At 44.3% G+C, this 15,793-nt stretch overlaps 1 protein-coding gene across 1 annotated transcript in view; it reads right to left on the minus strand.

Annotated features, from left to right (window-relative positions):
- Positions 1 to 15,793, minus strand: part of myo16 (myosin XVI) — a 110,133-nt gene that overhangs the window by 7,400 nt on the left and 86,940 nt on the right. Inside the window, exons 27-32 of the mRNA XM_019884717.1 lie at positions 13,830 to 14,035; positions 6,958 to 7,060; positions 6,250 to 6,346; positions 5,390 to 5,675; positions 3,778 to 4,160; positions 1,381 to 2,619 (exon numbers count right to left, since the gene is read on the minus strand). Coding sequence (XP_019740276.1) covers positions 1,381 to 2,619; positions 3,778 to 4,160; positions 5,390 to 5,675; positions 6,250 to 6,346; positions 6,958 to 7,060; positions 13,830 to 14,035 — 2,314 coding nt within the window. The remainder of the gene's footprint in view (positions 1 to 1,380; positions 2,620 to 3,777; positions 4,161 to 5,389; positions 5,676 to 6,249; positions 6,347 to 6,957; positions 7,061 to 13,829; positions 14,036 to 15,793) is intronic.

Genomic DNA, 15,793 nt, shown 5'->3' on the forward strand with positions numbered 1-15,793 from the left:
ATAAAAGGATGGTATGCTAAAACCCATCCCAAAATAAAAAAAAAAAAAAAAAAAAGTGGAGTTCGGAGAAATGAAACACCTATGGTGAAAAACAGAGGAAATGACTTATCTATTGCGCCACACTACAGTGTAGAAGGTAATCAGACAGCACCTAATAAATCAGCCCCAGACTTGGATCATGAACTTGTTACAGTAAATACAGCACAAGATGGACTCGCGCCGAAGCAGGCTGAGTGAGACATGGGATAAGAAAGCAGAGGTTAACTTGCCATCACCCCCACACTGATGTACATCTGGCCCGTGGGTTCAATGTGTGCAGTCGGTGCAGACGCGGCACACAATGAAAAGTGACGATAGGGGATTTATGCTCCTGTTTTATGTGTTTCGTGTACAGTGGAACATCTGAAATCGATCAATGCACAATTTTGCTTTGTCTCGAGGGGTGTGGTGTGGTTGAGGGGCAGGGGGTGAGGAGGGTCTTCCAGTAATAACACAACACTGCATACTTGGAAATTAATTATTGGTAAAATAGGGCTGGAAAGTCATCCAAAACTACCGCTGTGGATCACAGCGAACTTTAGGCTTGCATTATCTTTTGCTTTGTCTTTGGCTTTTTTTGTCGAAGACAATTCAAGTGACACACAGTCACAGCACATCTTTTTACAAGACAAGTAAGAATGTTGAAAATCAAAATTTGTGACTAGCAGGTGTCATCCAAATCAGTGTGGCTTTGTCATTAAAATGAATGATTGATTTGATTTTTTTTCTCCACTTCTATGACAGTTAAGAATGTTAAAATATCACTTGCAACATTGTGTGTCGTGTTTTATGAGGGTGACGTTTATTATGAGAGCCTGAGCAGCAGGCAGTGGGAATCCCTCGTTGAAATCGCAGGTAATTTTTATTCCAACAAATGAATTGCCTTTTTGGGGGTCCCGAATTGCCCAATAACTTGCCACTTTTCACAAACCCCAAAGTATCCCGGTGAAAATATATTTGAATCTAAAACTCAGTCAGTAGCGTACCCTGGAAACAGGGCAGCCATATTCATCAGAACAGCATCCAGCAGTTGAGTGAGTAGTGTGTAGTTGTGGTTTGAAGCGCCCATTTTTGGTGAATTCCAGGGCTCGTATTGTGACTACTACTCAGGAATTCATCCAAATGAGAAGCAAGCAAGTATTCTAGCCAGACGGGAGACACAAACAATTTTTTCTGTTGCCATAGCATCGAATGTCGCAGCATGGTGTCAAAGTTGAATGGTCATTTTGAGGGTTCGCTCTTATAAAAGGAGGGTTTTACATTGATATTTGGAGATGGGAATATAATTTGACGTCAGATGTTCCGCTGTATCTTAAAAATGCGTGCGTTGGAGTGACAAACCTCCGTCTCGCATCTTGCGTCCCGTTGAGGACTTCCTCAGAAGGCTGCGCCCCGTGCTGAACAAGGTGCTGAGCTCATCCAGGGGACTGGTAAGAGGTCTTCCGTTTGCTGGGTTGAACAACAAGGGCGAGGAGGAGCAGGAGTGAGCTCTTCGAGGTTCTGGCCGGGACATCTTCCCCGGGGAGTAAGGGGGCGGTTTCCCCGGCGGCTCCACACTTGGTCTCTGTGACGTTAGGGACTTGGAGGATTCCGACTGGGTTCCGGTGACAGAAGCGGTCCGTGCCAGCGCAAGGAAGCTGGCCTCAGGTGGGAAGGGGAAGTGGGAAGGTGGTCTGTATGGAGGAGGTGGGCCACTTGTGGTCGAAAGAGGAAGTGGCGGGGTTAGTGGAGGGGTAGCCTTCTTCTCCGGCATTAGGACGGTGAGGCTCGGGGAGGAGTCTGCCCTCTGCCGCACATATTGAGGCGACAGTGGGCTGTCTGGACCTGCAGAGTAGTTGAGATTGGTCTCAAACACCGGCAGCTTCTTGACCTCTAAAGGAGTGAGGGGCGACTCGTCTGAAGCAGGGGAGCAGGTGACGGGGGACGGCGGGAACACCAGGAGAGGCGGTCGATGAGGGAGCAAGTTGGGAAAGGGGGCCGGAATGTCACAGGTGCCATCTTTTCCATGCTGAATCCTGGGCGCACCACCAACCATCGCATTTTGCGGGTAAGCAATGTCCAAAGCTGCCGTTACCCTTGACGTCACCCGCTTACTCTCTTCGCTCTGAGGGCGGCACATGCCGGATGTAACCAGGCTGAAGCTGAGAACATCCAGCTGGGTTGGTTTGGTTGCAACGGCAGGTGGAGGCGCAGCATCATCAGGAGGGAAGAAGGTCATTTCCTCGTAGACGGCCTCCGATTCCGCTTCTTCTGGGCTGTCGGGTGGCTCCTGGAGGCTCCCAGCACGGGGCTGAGAGCCAACCATCTCAATGTAGATGTCCTCTTCGTCCTGGCCCTGATAGAGACTCAGCGCTAAGCCCTGCGTAGCATCCAGGGAGGCCGCTTTCGGCATCGTGCCGCCTGTGCGCGACAGCAGCGCTGTCTTGACATCAGCAGGACGCAGCTGGTGGAGGAGGGGCGCCACGGCATTGATCTCCTCGTACGAGCCTGTCAGCTTGGTGTTGGGACTGCGTTTGGGTTTGGGCGGGGGCACCTTCCTCATGGTCGTGTAGTCATCGCTGTGGGGGCGGGGCTTGGACCCTGAGGAAACATCGAGAAAGTTCAAATAATGGTCACCAGCACTCTGAGCAACTATCCGTCGATCACTTATTCTTTCTATTTTCAATTGACAGTAAAATAAATAAATAAAAATCCAAAAATTAAAAAATGGCTGATTTTTCCTATGTCAACTTTAGGCTTAGATTAAAAAAAGGACTGATTTTATTTTAAAATTTTATGGGGTCGGATTAATGCGACCCATAAATTTGGAAACAAGCATCAGTCCGGACCATGGCCCTGATCCAGCAATTAAGCACTGACTCACACGCACCACCTTTTGGATTAGTAGACTTGGTCCAAACAACGGTTATTTTCCTTCTTTTAAACATTATGTGATGATGCAGGAGGAGCTGTGCATCTATTTCTCGGTTGGGGGTGTGGCCCAGGAAAGTCAGTACTGTACAGTAGGGATTGAGGCAACTAGTCAATGAGTTGACTTTACTACTCAGCATCGGCATTTAGTGCGATGGATCACAATATGAGACTGGCCAGCTTGTTGAAAAGAAAAAAAAAACATTCACAGAATTCCCACTAATGACAACAACTCTATCTAGTGTAATGGTTTTATTTTTAATCACTTTTATTTTTTTCTATGAAGGTCCGTAGAAATATACTTTTCCAAAAAAAAGGTCCATAACACAAAAAATGGCAGTGCTCGTGCTGAAAAAATATAGATTTCACAGATGAATTGATTTTGACTTGACTTCCATCACATTGAGATGACCAACCAACCCCCCGGCCCCCAAAAAATAAAATTTTCAACCCCTACTGTACAGTGAGGAACAAACAGACCTACGTAAAGAAAACAACTGTTTCTGACTGCGGCTTAAGCACACTGTCTGTGTCAGAGGTACCGTATTTTTTGCATCAGTCAAAAAAATGCACCATGAAAGAGAAAAATATATCAACATTTAAGTTGCTCCAGAGTATAAGCAAATCATTTTTGTTTTCCAAAACTGAGACCAAGAAGTGGAGTGCCCAGACTCGCCCTGAAAATCCCCATTGCCAACCGTCCCGTTGTTACATTTTGTCCTTTTGATCCGAGCTATACATTGAATTTGGCTTGTAGAAAATGGAAAGAACAAATGCTACACACACGAGCAACCATCTGTCATGTCTTCTAAAATCAAGTGCGTGTACCTGCGGGGTCTGTCGGGGACAGCTGGGATTTGGGGGGACTCCCAGCTGGTGAAGCGTAGCCTTCTGGAGTGGCACTCTCTTTGACCGCCATCACCAAGCCGGCACTAACCACCTCATACGACGCACTCAGGCGCGTGTTGGGGTCCCTTTTTGGTTTTGGGGGAGGTTGCTTACGAGGCGAGGAAGCAGCGCAACCGCTGGTAATGTCCACGTTGGTGTGAGCGACGTGCTGCAGCACCGGTTTGACGGCCGGGCTGCTGGTGGACTGTGTTGAATTGTCGATAGCCAGGGGCACGGGCACCGAGCTGGATCGAAAGTGGCGAATGAATCGGCTTCCCCCGTTCCCAGCGACATCGTGGACTTTTCCAACTTTTTCCATAACCCTACATATGAACAGCAGTTAGATCACTATACAGTAAAGATTGTTATTTGAATTGTTCAATTGTATACATCCATTCTTGCCCATAGCCAACCCCTCATGTTTTTTTTTTTTTTAGTTGAGAAAAATATCAAAAATAATCCAAATTGACAAGGGAGAGGCCATTTTTGTATCGATATAAATAAAAAAATATGAAGTGGAATAAGTGCAGGAGATGAATTCAACACATTGTTCAAGTGGCAGACCAAAATTAAATCAATAGAGCAGTGTTTGACAAGCGCAGCGATTTTGTGTCGTCTTCTTGAGGCATCAATGCGAAAGCCTTTCATGTGAGCGCAGCATTACAGTCACACATCAACTGTCACGCCGCAAATACGAGCTAAGGAGGCCAATTGGAGGATAAAGAGACAAGAGATTACGCTTTCGATCTAATCTCCCGACAGTAATTTGATCATATCCAGTTTGATATTTCCTACGCTAATCTCAGTGAACCATCTGTCCGTCCGATGATTGCATGCAGGGGGTGAGGGGCAGTCGGGAGACAATCTGCGTAAGTGATGGCGGTTGGAATTTTAAATACTTGTGGAGAAATTAAGTTGGTTTCATTGAATTTGAGCATGGAGATCATTTGCTCCCTCAGTAAAATCCTTCTGAGGAAACCTTTCATTTATCTTTACAAAGAATTGTGTGTATGCATACGTGTGTGTGTGTGTGTGTGTGTGTGTGTGTGCGCGCACACGCCAGGCAGCAGATGTTACATGCACAAGGACACTTTGCACAAGGACACTTCAAAGTCAGGAGGATCTTATTCAACAATAAATTCGTATCTAAAACATTGGGCAAATATTGCTGATACAGTTCTTGTATCGGAGCTCATGAGATTGTGCAGGTGTACCTACCGCTGTGGCTTTTGAGTGGAAGTGTAGATTTGTAAATGTAGCCTCAATTAGCCTTCAGAAAAGCCTTTAGAGTTTCAATTGCTGAGTTGTGAGGTTTGAACAAAAACCGTCATTATTTTAGAATGGGGGGGCTTTGTATTTGTTTTTTCCAAGTGTACAAACAGCAACCTGGTATTGATAAGTATGAAATAATGTATATTGAAGGAGAAATAAGGTCGATTTATTATTTTGCAAGTTGTGATAAGTAGCAGTATACTTGTAAGAAGTATTTCTCAAGGTCATAAAAGTTTGACAAGCAGATCGATGACGTCGCGTCACTGAGTTTACAACTCACCTTTTAACCGGTTGTTCCTCCTCCTTGCCAACCGGATCGGGCCTTTCCCCGAGTGGCGGGCTGCTGCCAAGGTTGGCGGCAAGGATGAGGCCGCCGCCGTTGCTGTGGCAACGCAGGCGGTCGCTCTCTCGCGAGATGTCAGAGGCGTTCTGTATGACTAGGCGGTCGTAGGTGCGCAGCCCCATGTCCTCCGCCCCCTGCAGGAAGCGCTGCACACTTCCCTCGTCCTTGTACCGCGACGGTAGTCGACGGCGGACGCGCTGCCGGACGAGCCAGCCACGTACCACTGGATGGAAGAATTACAATTATTTCCATATCATATGTCATGCGATCTTTAGTCAGAAAACTATTTGAGTGGAACTCAATGTTGACTTAATTGCTTCAAGACGCGATGAATGAACAACAAATTCCAGTTAAGTTAATGGGATTCGCACAATGAAACGAAAACTATGTCCATCGCTAGTTGGCCTGTTAGTCTCTCCAGGATGTCCTGGGTCATCCCTGGAGCCATGAAGGTTATGAACAGAGTCGGTGACAAAGGGCAGTCTTGGCAGAGTCTAACCCTCACTGGGAAGGAATCCGACTTACTGCCGGCATTGCGAACCAAACTCAGACATCGGTGGTATAGGGACCGGACAGCCCATTTACTCCCAAGGGAGGCTGAGAAGTGTGATCCCTCTGTATTAACACTTGGACCAGTAGTAGTCAGGCAGAGGCAATACCATGATGGCTGTGTCAGAATCAGAACTGTTTCACACCCCTGGACTGTTTTCACCCAGTTGTTGTTGTTGTTGTTGTTGTTGTTGTTGTATAAAAGTACCTACAAGGAAAACTTGAGTCATCAATAGTTCTTTCTTTACCTTTCTGGCAGGTGATGATCTTTTTATGCAGCTGGTAGCAGCGGTCGTTGAGCTGGTCTGCCTGCCAGTACTTGAGAAACACTTTACTGCTGCCCATCTAAACACGCACAAAAAACACACAAATGATGAGGTGAAAGAAGCAGTGATGCAGTATAGCAACGGCAACCTGTGAGACGACGGGAGAGCTGCAATGTATGGCAGAGTGCCGACACGGCATTCAATTAAATAAATAAATAAATAAATAAATAAATAAATAAATAAATAAATTGGGGGCGGAAAGAGTCACCGTGGTGTTTGGGAGGGGACAAGAGGGTGATGGGGTGAGTGACATCTCTCCGGCAGCTACTTGTAGAAAGGACATCAAAAAAGCCAACTTTGCAGAGGAGAGAGAGAGAGTGCGCGCGTGTGAGTACGGCTGCAGCTAATGTGACCCCTTGAGGTCAGTCACTCAGACACAACAGCAGTCTGGCAGATGGGAACAAGAAGAGGCAGGGTGGGCGCCTCCGATGGGTTCTCTGTACAAGTGTGTGTGTGTGTGTGTGTGTGTGTGAGCAGCGACGAGGGAAGAATGATGATGAGGTGGGACAGCTGGAACGTGTTGACGAAGATTCCAAGGAATCTCTGACAAACAGGGAGGCGGGGGTCAGGGGATTAAGTCATTTGGCAAAATCTTTTGTTAGCGATGGGAAGACAGAAAAAGGCGCACACCTGCCATCCCTGCAGTTTGGTCTGCCGCAGCACACAGCGACACTTCTCCTCCGCCGACAATTTGCTCTTGTCGCCCAGCGTCGGCGCAGTGAGATCTTTGTATCTGAGACGCACAAAGCCAAATAAAACATCAGAGGAGAGGAAAGAAAACGTGGTCAAGTTGAAGACGAGGCTTTCGGTGGAGAGAAACAATAGGTTCAAAGGTCAGGGGGGGAGGTCAAAGACCAGCAAAACAGCATCTGTTCCTGTTGGGGTCGCCTGGGGCAACTGTGGCCATGAATGGTCAACTGGATGAAGACACTGGTCTGGTTTTCGTCTGGGATTGAGACACATGTTTCGTTTATACAAATGAAGATATTTCATGACAAAAATGTGTCACGGTTGTGATGCCAGAATAATGTAAATATGAAAGACCTAGTTGGAAAGTTCCGTCCACTCAACAGATTGTGAAGCAACACAGATTGGTTTTGAAGCAGCTCAAAGGAATGCAGAGCAATAAATCAGTGGAATTTCCGAAGGCCACATTACCGGTCCATCCACTCACCATCAAGATAAGGACCCGCTGAGTGCTAAACCTCTCCACTCAGCAACCCGTTCGGACCTGGGTCGGGTGAAAATTCTGCGGAACTTTGATGGTTGAAAACTGTTCTGGTCAAATTTGATTTGTTCATATTCAGAAAGTATTGTTCCTTTTGTTGTGACACTTTATGAGTGTAGAATTCAGTTAATTTTGAGGATAAGTAACAAAGGTTGCCTGAGCGGTCAGCTACACTTCACATTAAGACTAAACACAACTCACTTTTCAGTGCATATTTCATTCATTTTCCCGACAGATTAATTGTCTTCTCGGGGACCTAAAACATGCCTGAAAAACTAATACATTTTTTTTCCCCCCAAGTGGACATGATAGGACAGACCGCAAAGGACCCATGCTCAAAATTTCCAACCACATCCATCCTTTTCATCCGATCCAATTCCAATACAACTATGCTTATAAAAGATCCCAATATAGTCCACACTGCTCTGGTCTTCTCAATGGCACCTACTTTTTACTCCTTGCAATACGTTGGGAAACATAGAATCTGGCAGTGGTGCCTAAGAATGACGCCTCTTTGCTAACTTCAGTTGAAGTTCAGCGTTCAAGGTCAGCCCCAGTGCAGCTATAACAGCTTTTCGGGAACACTTTTTTACAAGATTTTAGAGTGCGTCTGTGGGAATGGTCCTAGAGAGAGGGGGGCCTGTCTCAAAGTCTGTTCAAGTTCATTCCAAAGGTGTTGGATCGGGTTCAATCAAGTTCTTCAAAGCCAGATTCATCCGAGCATGCATTTGCGGCCTTTGGAAGAGAAACGGGTATTCCCCAATACATTACCACCAAGTTGGATGCATCCTTGTCCAAATGAAGAATTAAGAATCAAGTGGAACGAAAAGGGCCGTGCCCAGCCCGTAATTAATGAAGTGATTGATTAAAAGGATCGTATCAAAAGCTTGGTGCATATTTCAGCCGTCTTGCATGCATCCAATTTTAAAATCATAACGCTGTTGTGGTTGTTGATGCAGAGATGATTTCATGCATACATCAAATGAGGCAAATATAACAAGCAGATGGCTGTGGATGTAAATCACTCTTTTTGTCGCGCTAGCGTGGGTGTGCTTGATTTGCGCCTGAACTCTGGCTAACCCGCTTGCTATATGGAAATACCAGTTCGGTAGACAGCGCCCGCGGTGCCCCAGAGGGCCCATAAAACACAAAAGAACAGTGTAAACCCATGACCCCCTCGATGGGGATAGCAAAACCAAAGATGGTCCCTCCACACTCTTACAAGGCATAAGGGTCTTCCTGGTGAGTTCAACTAAAATCCTGTCTCGAAATGTCAATCGAAAACGTCACGCAGATTTCACGAAAGCTCCCCCAGTGAGAACCGAAATGAATAAACAAAAAAATGTAGGGATTTTTAAAGCACTCAAACGTAATGTCCACTGCTCAATTTTTTGTAGCCTCTGAGCATCATAAAAGCCCCGTAGCGCTACGACTAAGCTAAACGCGCTCCATAATGCGTGTTTATCCGCCAGGCAGCGGCAACGAGAGCCCACTTGTCACAACCCACTCACTGTGTGATGGAGTTGTCTGAAGTGCTCCGTGAAGAAACGCAGACACACAAAAGAAGGGCCGGGATTTACACGAACGACACAAAACACAGACAGTATTTGACCTCGCACAACTGTCAGGAAATAAATCTGACCACAAAACAGAGAGTATCATAAAAGGCAAATAAAAGCAACAGTAAAATAGATTTCCTCATAAATCTCCAGTTGCCAGGACACTAATGCAATTCCCTTAATACAGCCTCTATGACTTTAGGGAAGCGGGCCTGCATGGTCACAGCAGCCCGTGTGCGGGTGTGTGTGCGTGTGTGTGTGTACTTAGATTTGTGTTAACAAGAATAAAGCACAACTCAACATTACCGGCTGACTTATTGCTCTGTCGTATGATTTGGTCAAGGGCCACGACCAGATCTTGAAAGAGGGACAAATGGAAAAAGAGATTAAATCAGTACTCGGGCAAAAACTAAGGACAAGAGTCCCTTGGGAGAGTGAAAAAGAAAAAGAGTAAAGGAGGTCCATGGGTCAAGGCTGAGACCACGAGGGGGGGTATACATGTCACCTGGAGCAGACACACTAGTCTTTTCCGTCATATACATTGCCACTTTGAGAGCTTTTCCATCCACAACACCACACTAAATTTTGTTGGTGTGTTCATGATGCGGTCGCGTTCCTAACAGGGCCCCCCAAAAATGTATTTTGGGGACAATTCAGCCCTTTCGGCCAGTTTCCTCAAAAATCGGCACTTGTATGTGTGAGAAGACTTACAAAGAGTATCACACTGATTAATAAAAAGTCAGAAGAAGTCTATTATTGGTTTGAAGAGGCCATTTTAGAGTGGCTTTGGCCATATCTTGGAGGCCTTCAAGACAAGCTTGTGTAGGAGAGCTTGGCTGTACCTCCAAATATTTTGGAAAACCGGGTTCACTTAGTAACTTGAAATCTGGTAGCCATGTCTATAATGCGTAGAACCACAAAAGTCTCAAGAATCCATACCTGTAAAAGAAATGACGAATCTTCCATTGTGTTTTGAAGCAGCCATTTTAGCTATTTCCGACGAGCCTTTGGAGGTGAACTTTTTTCTCGAGATTTTGGCTGAATGCTACCAAATTTGAACCACATATACAAAACGATGGAAGTATAGATGAATGACTCGTCATAAAACAACTCTAAAAAAAAAATGATTCAGCTGTACAATGTTTAAGGTGGATGAAACATTTCAGCATTGAGATTTACAGGCCAGATTTCCATGCCGAGACCCAAATACATCTATACAAGCAATTCAAGATGACATGATCAATGTCCTCTGTGAAAAGCTAGCTTGTCATGTGGTTTAAAAAAAAAAAAGAAAAATCCTATCATCTGCCAGCACGTCACAATTTTTCTTTATGTCACACATGTATCAAAAAAAAAAAAAAAATACGAACTTCTACCTACCTTTTTATTCTCCATTTCAGTCACAATTGAAAGTCTGACATCACTTCAGTAAAAGCAAAACCAGGATATGTGACGTGATGTTTCAAGCGTGGGGTAGTGGAAACTTTTTGGTGTGCGGGGGTCATGTGATCAGCTTTGTCCTCTTTTATAATGTGGCAGGAATGTCCATGTTAATCCCTTCACTTTCTAAACCAGACAATAACAAGCGGATGAGAGAGAGAGTGACAGAGGAATTGAGAACCTGAAAGGGGGGGGGGGGGGGCTTAAAACGTAAAATTGAAGTACCGGGACATGGAGACCTCACACAAAACTGACTCACTGCTTAATGCGCCCGTGTCACGCTGACATGAGAAATGTGATAGTGGCATTCATTAGCTGCAATGGACTCCCATCATCCTCCTAAAGTGAACCTATTCCAGGTCATAATGTGCTTCCAAAAACAACAAGGAAGGTTGCAATGACTTCTGGATGCTGATATCTGCCTGCGAGTCATCCTAAGAAAAAAATGACATCATCGACAGCAGGGTTTCTCAAATGTCTTTGGTCCTTACAAGGGATAATGTTTTCCAAAGAGCTCCTAATAATCTTGGCACCAATTAAAACATATCTACCGGGTGTCCCCCTAAAAGCATTGGGAATGATTTACCCAACAGTTCAACCGAAATATTTATGATCTGTTTAACAGAAGAACAACTGAACCAAATTAAATTAAAAAATTGGTCATCATCGCGAGCAGACATCCGCTGCTTGCACTAGTTTACAAAAAATAAAAAAAACTGAGTTGCCAATGTAACGATTTGCTAATTATATTTACCGACTTTTCCAACCTCTCTCATGATTGTTTTTTAAAAAATGCAGACAACTTTGATTCCTGCTTAGAAAGCGACAAAATGAGCGAGGTCACTTTTCACATTGTTTACGTTTGAATAATTACTTTTCTATGTTTTCTAGAATTGACAGTATAAGGCTACGCTCACACTGCAGGGTGTGATGCCCAATTCGGATTTCTTTGTCAATCCAATCTTTTTATGTGCTCGTTCACATTACAAAACCAAATGCAACTTCTAATGTGAATGGAACGTGTCCGTGGTGGGACACGCAGGCGCACAAAGCATGACGTTGGGTGACGTGCACCGAAAAGACATCGCCAATTGCAGTATTTATGGAAGTAAATAAAGTCCCGCATGCAGGGGCTCATTTTCTCATCTCATCTTAACATTGCCAGAGTAGCGAGGCAAGAGGAGGTATGTCAAAATTTAGGGATATTCTCATTCAATGGAGAGGTCTATTAAAGATTATGCCACGTCTTTGCTGTGTATAATAAATGAAGCATCTGCATGACTGAATTTACGACTATCACCACAAATGTCCACCTTATGCTGTATTTTTCACTTGGGATTAAATAAATAAGTCAAACTGTTCCTGAAAACGATTCACGGACAATATCAGTGGTCTCCCGAGCACTCTCTCCACTGCTCGTGAAGCAGATATCGGGCTTTTTGACGATTCACACTACACGAAAAAAAAAAAAAAAAAGGATTTACGGATTTCTGTTACATATGTGCAAAAAAATCGGAATTGAGCAGCAGTGTGAATGTAACCTAAGACCTCGCGTAAGTGTGAATAAGACATGTCTGCCATCTAAGGGCGATTGGTGATATTACAATTTAAAAGTACAGTCAAGCCTGTTTTCTCAATTAATGCTGTGTTTTCACCGTTTTTTTTCAATAAATTGTTGCTTCTGAAACCGCAAACCCACACTTCACACTGACCTGTTGAGGAAGCCGGGAAAGGACAGGCGCACGGGGTAACCATAACGGAAAGTGCGCACCATGTCAAGCACGCCGACGTGCCGCAATTGTGCAGACATGTGGGAGCTGTCGAAGGTGTCGGGCTGACCGCTGGCGTTGGGGCGCATGCACTCCACAAAGTGAGCTGTGGAAGCCTGCAGTTTGCTGATGATCTCTGACAGCGAGTTCTGCACGGAAGAAGAGGAAAAGGGGACAGAGTCATAAGGTGCCCACCGGCTATGTTACGATAATAACAAGGCAAGATTGCGCTCTAGATGATGACCTACAATGTGTTTCATAAGGTCTGTTCTTTGTTTGACACGTGAGAGAAGAAAACGAGGTTCTCTGACGTCCTTGGTGGTGTCACTTTTTTTTCTTTTTATTTTCAAGCCCTCATTTCTTTTATTCCGCAAATGCCAACAAGATTTCCCCCAAAACACACACTATGTTGTAAGTATTAATGAAGAATTATGGCGGCACTAGAAAAAAAAAAGTCAAATTACAAAGTGAAAGTTATGTACGAAATAAAGTTGTAACATAGCGTGAGCTGCCACATGGATATTGATAATAATCCTTGAGAAAAATGAAGCCAAACTATGCCAAGAACATTTCTTAAATTTAAGATTTTTTTGAGGGGGAGGGGTTGCCATGTTTTGAATATCAAGGCGTAAGAGTACAAGAAAGTTGAAGCATTTTCCAGAATATCTGTCATATTACAAGTCAAAATATTACAAGCAAAGTTGCAACGCCGTGAGATTTGAGTCCGAAAATTACGAGCTATCATACATTTGCAGTATTTATGGAAGTAAATAAAGTCCCGCATGCAGGGGCTCATTTTCTCATCTTTAACATTGCCAGAGTAGCGAGGCAAGTCAAAATTTAGGGATATCCTCATTTAATGGAGAGGTCTATTAAAGATTATGCCACGTCTTTGCTGTGTATAATAAATGAAGCATCTGCATGGCTGAATTACGACTATCACCACAAATGTCCACCTTATGCTGTATTTTTCACTTGGGATTAAATAAATAAGTCAAACTGTTACTGAAAACGATTCACGGACAATATCAGTGGTCTCCCGAGCACTCTCTCCACTGCTCGAGAAGCAGATATCGGGCTTTTGACGATGTATCATTGCTCGGTTGTGTGCGTATGAGCATTCATCCTGCAGATTCATTGCGTAAATATCCGATTTATATCCACATTTGAAGGAGGGCCCAGGTTTGAAAAAAATCTGTGTTGTACTATTCACACTACACGAAAAAAAAATAATCGGATTTCTGTTGCATATGTGCAAAAAAATCGGAATTCAGCAGCAGTGTGAATGTAGCCTAAGACCTAGCGTAAGCGTGAATAAGACGTCTGCCATCTAAGGGCGACTGGTGATATTACAATTTAAAAGTACAGTCAAGCCCTGCATATTCAGTTTTTTTCAATATTTTTTCAGATTTTTGATTTTTCCTCAATTAATGCTGTGTTTTCACTTTTTTTTTTTTTTTAAATAAATTGTTGCTTCTGAAACCGCAAAACCACACTCACACGGACCTGTTGAGGAAGCCGGGAAAGGACAGGCGCACGGGGTAACCATAACGGAAAGTGCGCACCATGTCAAGCACGCCGACGTGCCGCAATTGTGCAGACATGTGGGAGCTGTCGAAGGTGTCGGGCTGACCGCTGGCGTTGGGGCGCATGCACTCCACAAAGTGAGCTGTGGAAGCCTGCAGTTTGCTGATGATCTCTGACAGCGAGTTCTGCACGGAAGAAGAGGAAAAGGGGACAGAGTCATAAGGTGCCCACCGGCTATGTTACGATAATAACAAGGCAAGATTGCGCTCTAGATGATGACCTACAATGTGTTTCATAAGGTCTGTTCTTTGTTTGACACGTGAGAGAAGAAAACGAGGTTCTCTGACGTCCTTGGTGGTGTCACTTTTTTTTCTTTTTATTTTCAAGCCCTCATTTCTTTTATTCCGCAAATGCCAACAAGATTTCCCCCAAAACACACACTATGTTGTAAGTATTAATGAAGAATTATGGCGGCACTAGAAAAAAAAAAGTCAAATTACAAAGTGAAAGTTATGTACGAAATAAAGTTGTAACATAGCGTGAGCTGCCACATGGATATTGATAATAATCCTTGAGAAAAATGAAGCCAAACTATGCCAAGAACATTTCTTAAATTTAAGATTTTTTTGAGGGGGAGGGGTTGCCATGTTTTGAATATCAAGGCGTAAGAGTACAAGAAAGTTGAAGCATTTTCCAGAATATCTGTCATATTACAAGTCAAAATATTACAAGCAAAGTTGCAACGCCGTGAGATTTGAGTCCGAAAATTACGAGCTATCATACATTTGCAGTGTTAAGACAACTCAAGTTGAGAAATCACAAGGATGAGATTGTATTCTTTGGAGAACAAGAAATCCTTTTCTTTTTCGTGCTGCCCCAATACTCCTTTGTACTCACGCACACTTCAACTTGAAAACAACTGCATGCTTCGCCACTCCCCAAACGTCAACCTCACGCTCTGCATACCTCACAATTCCCACTCCCCCCTCAACTCCGAGCCCTCAACAGCCCTCACATCGGAGAATACGTGTGTTCTGGCAGCATTGGCAGGATGCACGTCACACAGTGCTTGCTGTCCATTGTTCATTCATTCATGAGGAGGGCTTCAAGCGTGGTACAGCGTCATTCTTCAACCTACTCTCTCCAGCACCGACTCCCTCCCTCCTCCCCAAAGGACTCTTGGACCACGCGCCCAAAAGGCCACTGTGATTGTGAAACACACTGGTCTCATTCAAAGCGCAGGCGCCGCTTCCCTGAGGCACGTTCGGCAGACATGCATCACCAGCAGGCAAAGCGCTTCCCCTTCTCTTAACTCATATTGTTGTTGCTTTATAAAGGCATGTTAGAGATTCATTCAAAGTCTCGTGGCTTTACGACGCAATGTCGGTCTTTTAGAAGCAGATATCGGGCTTTTGACGATGTATCATTGCTCGGTTGTGTGCGTATGAGCATTCATCCTGCAGATTCATTGCGTAAATATCCGATTTATATCCACATTTGAAGGAGGGCCCAGGTTTGAAAAAAATCTGTGTTGTACTATTCACACTACACGAAAAAAAAATAATCGGATTTCTGTTGCATATGTGCAAAAAAATCGGAATTCAGCAGCAGTGTGAATGTAGCCTAAGACCTAGCGTAAGCGTGAATAAGACGTCTGCCATCTAAGGGCGACTGGTGATATTACAATTTAAAAGTACAGTCAAGCCCTGCATATTCAGTTTTTTTCAATATTTTTTCAGATTTTTGATTTTTCCTCAATTAATGCTGTGTTTTCACTTTTTTTTTTTTTTTAAATAAATTGTTGCTTCTGAAACCGCAAAACCACACTCACACTGACCTGTTGAGGAAGCCGGGAAAGGACAGGCGCACGGGGTAACCATAACGGAAAGTGCGCACCATGTCAAGCACGCCGACGTGCCGCAATTGTGCGGACATGTGGGAGC

The sequence above is a fragment of the Hippocampus comes genome, unplaced genomic scaffold, assembly GCF_001891065.2.
Source record: "Hippocampus comes isolate QL1 unplaced genomic scaffold, H_comes_QL1_v1.1 scaffold95, whole genome shotgun sequence".
Classification (NCBI taxonomy): Eukaryota; Metazoa; Chordata; class Actinopteri; order Syngnathiformes; family Syngnathidae; genus Hippocampus; species Hippocampus comes.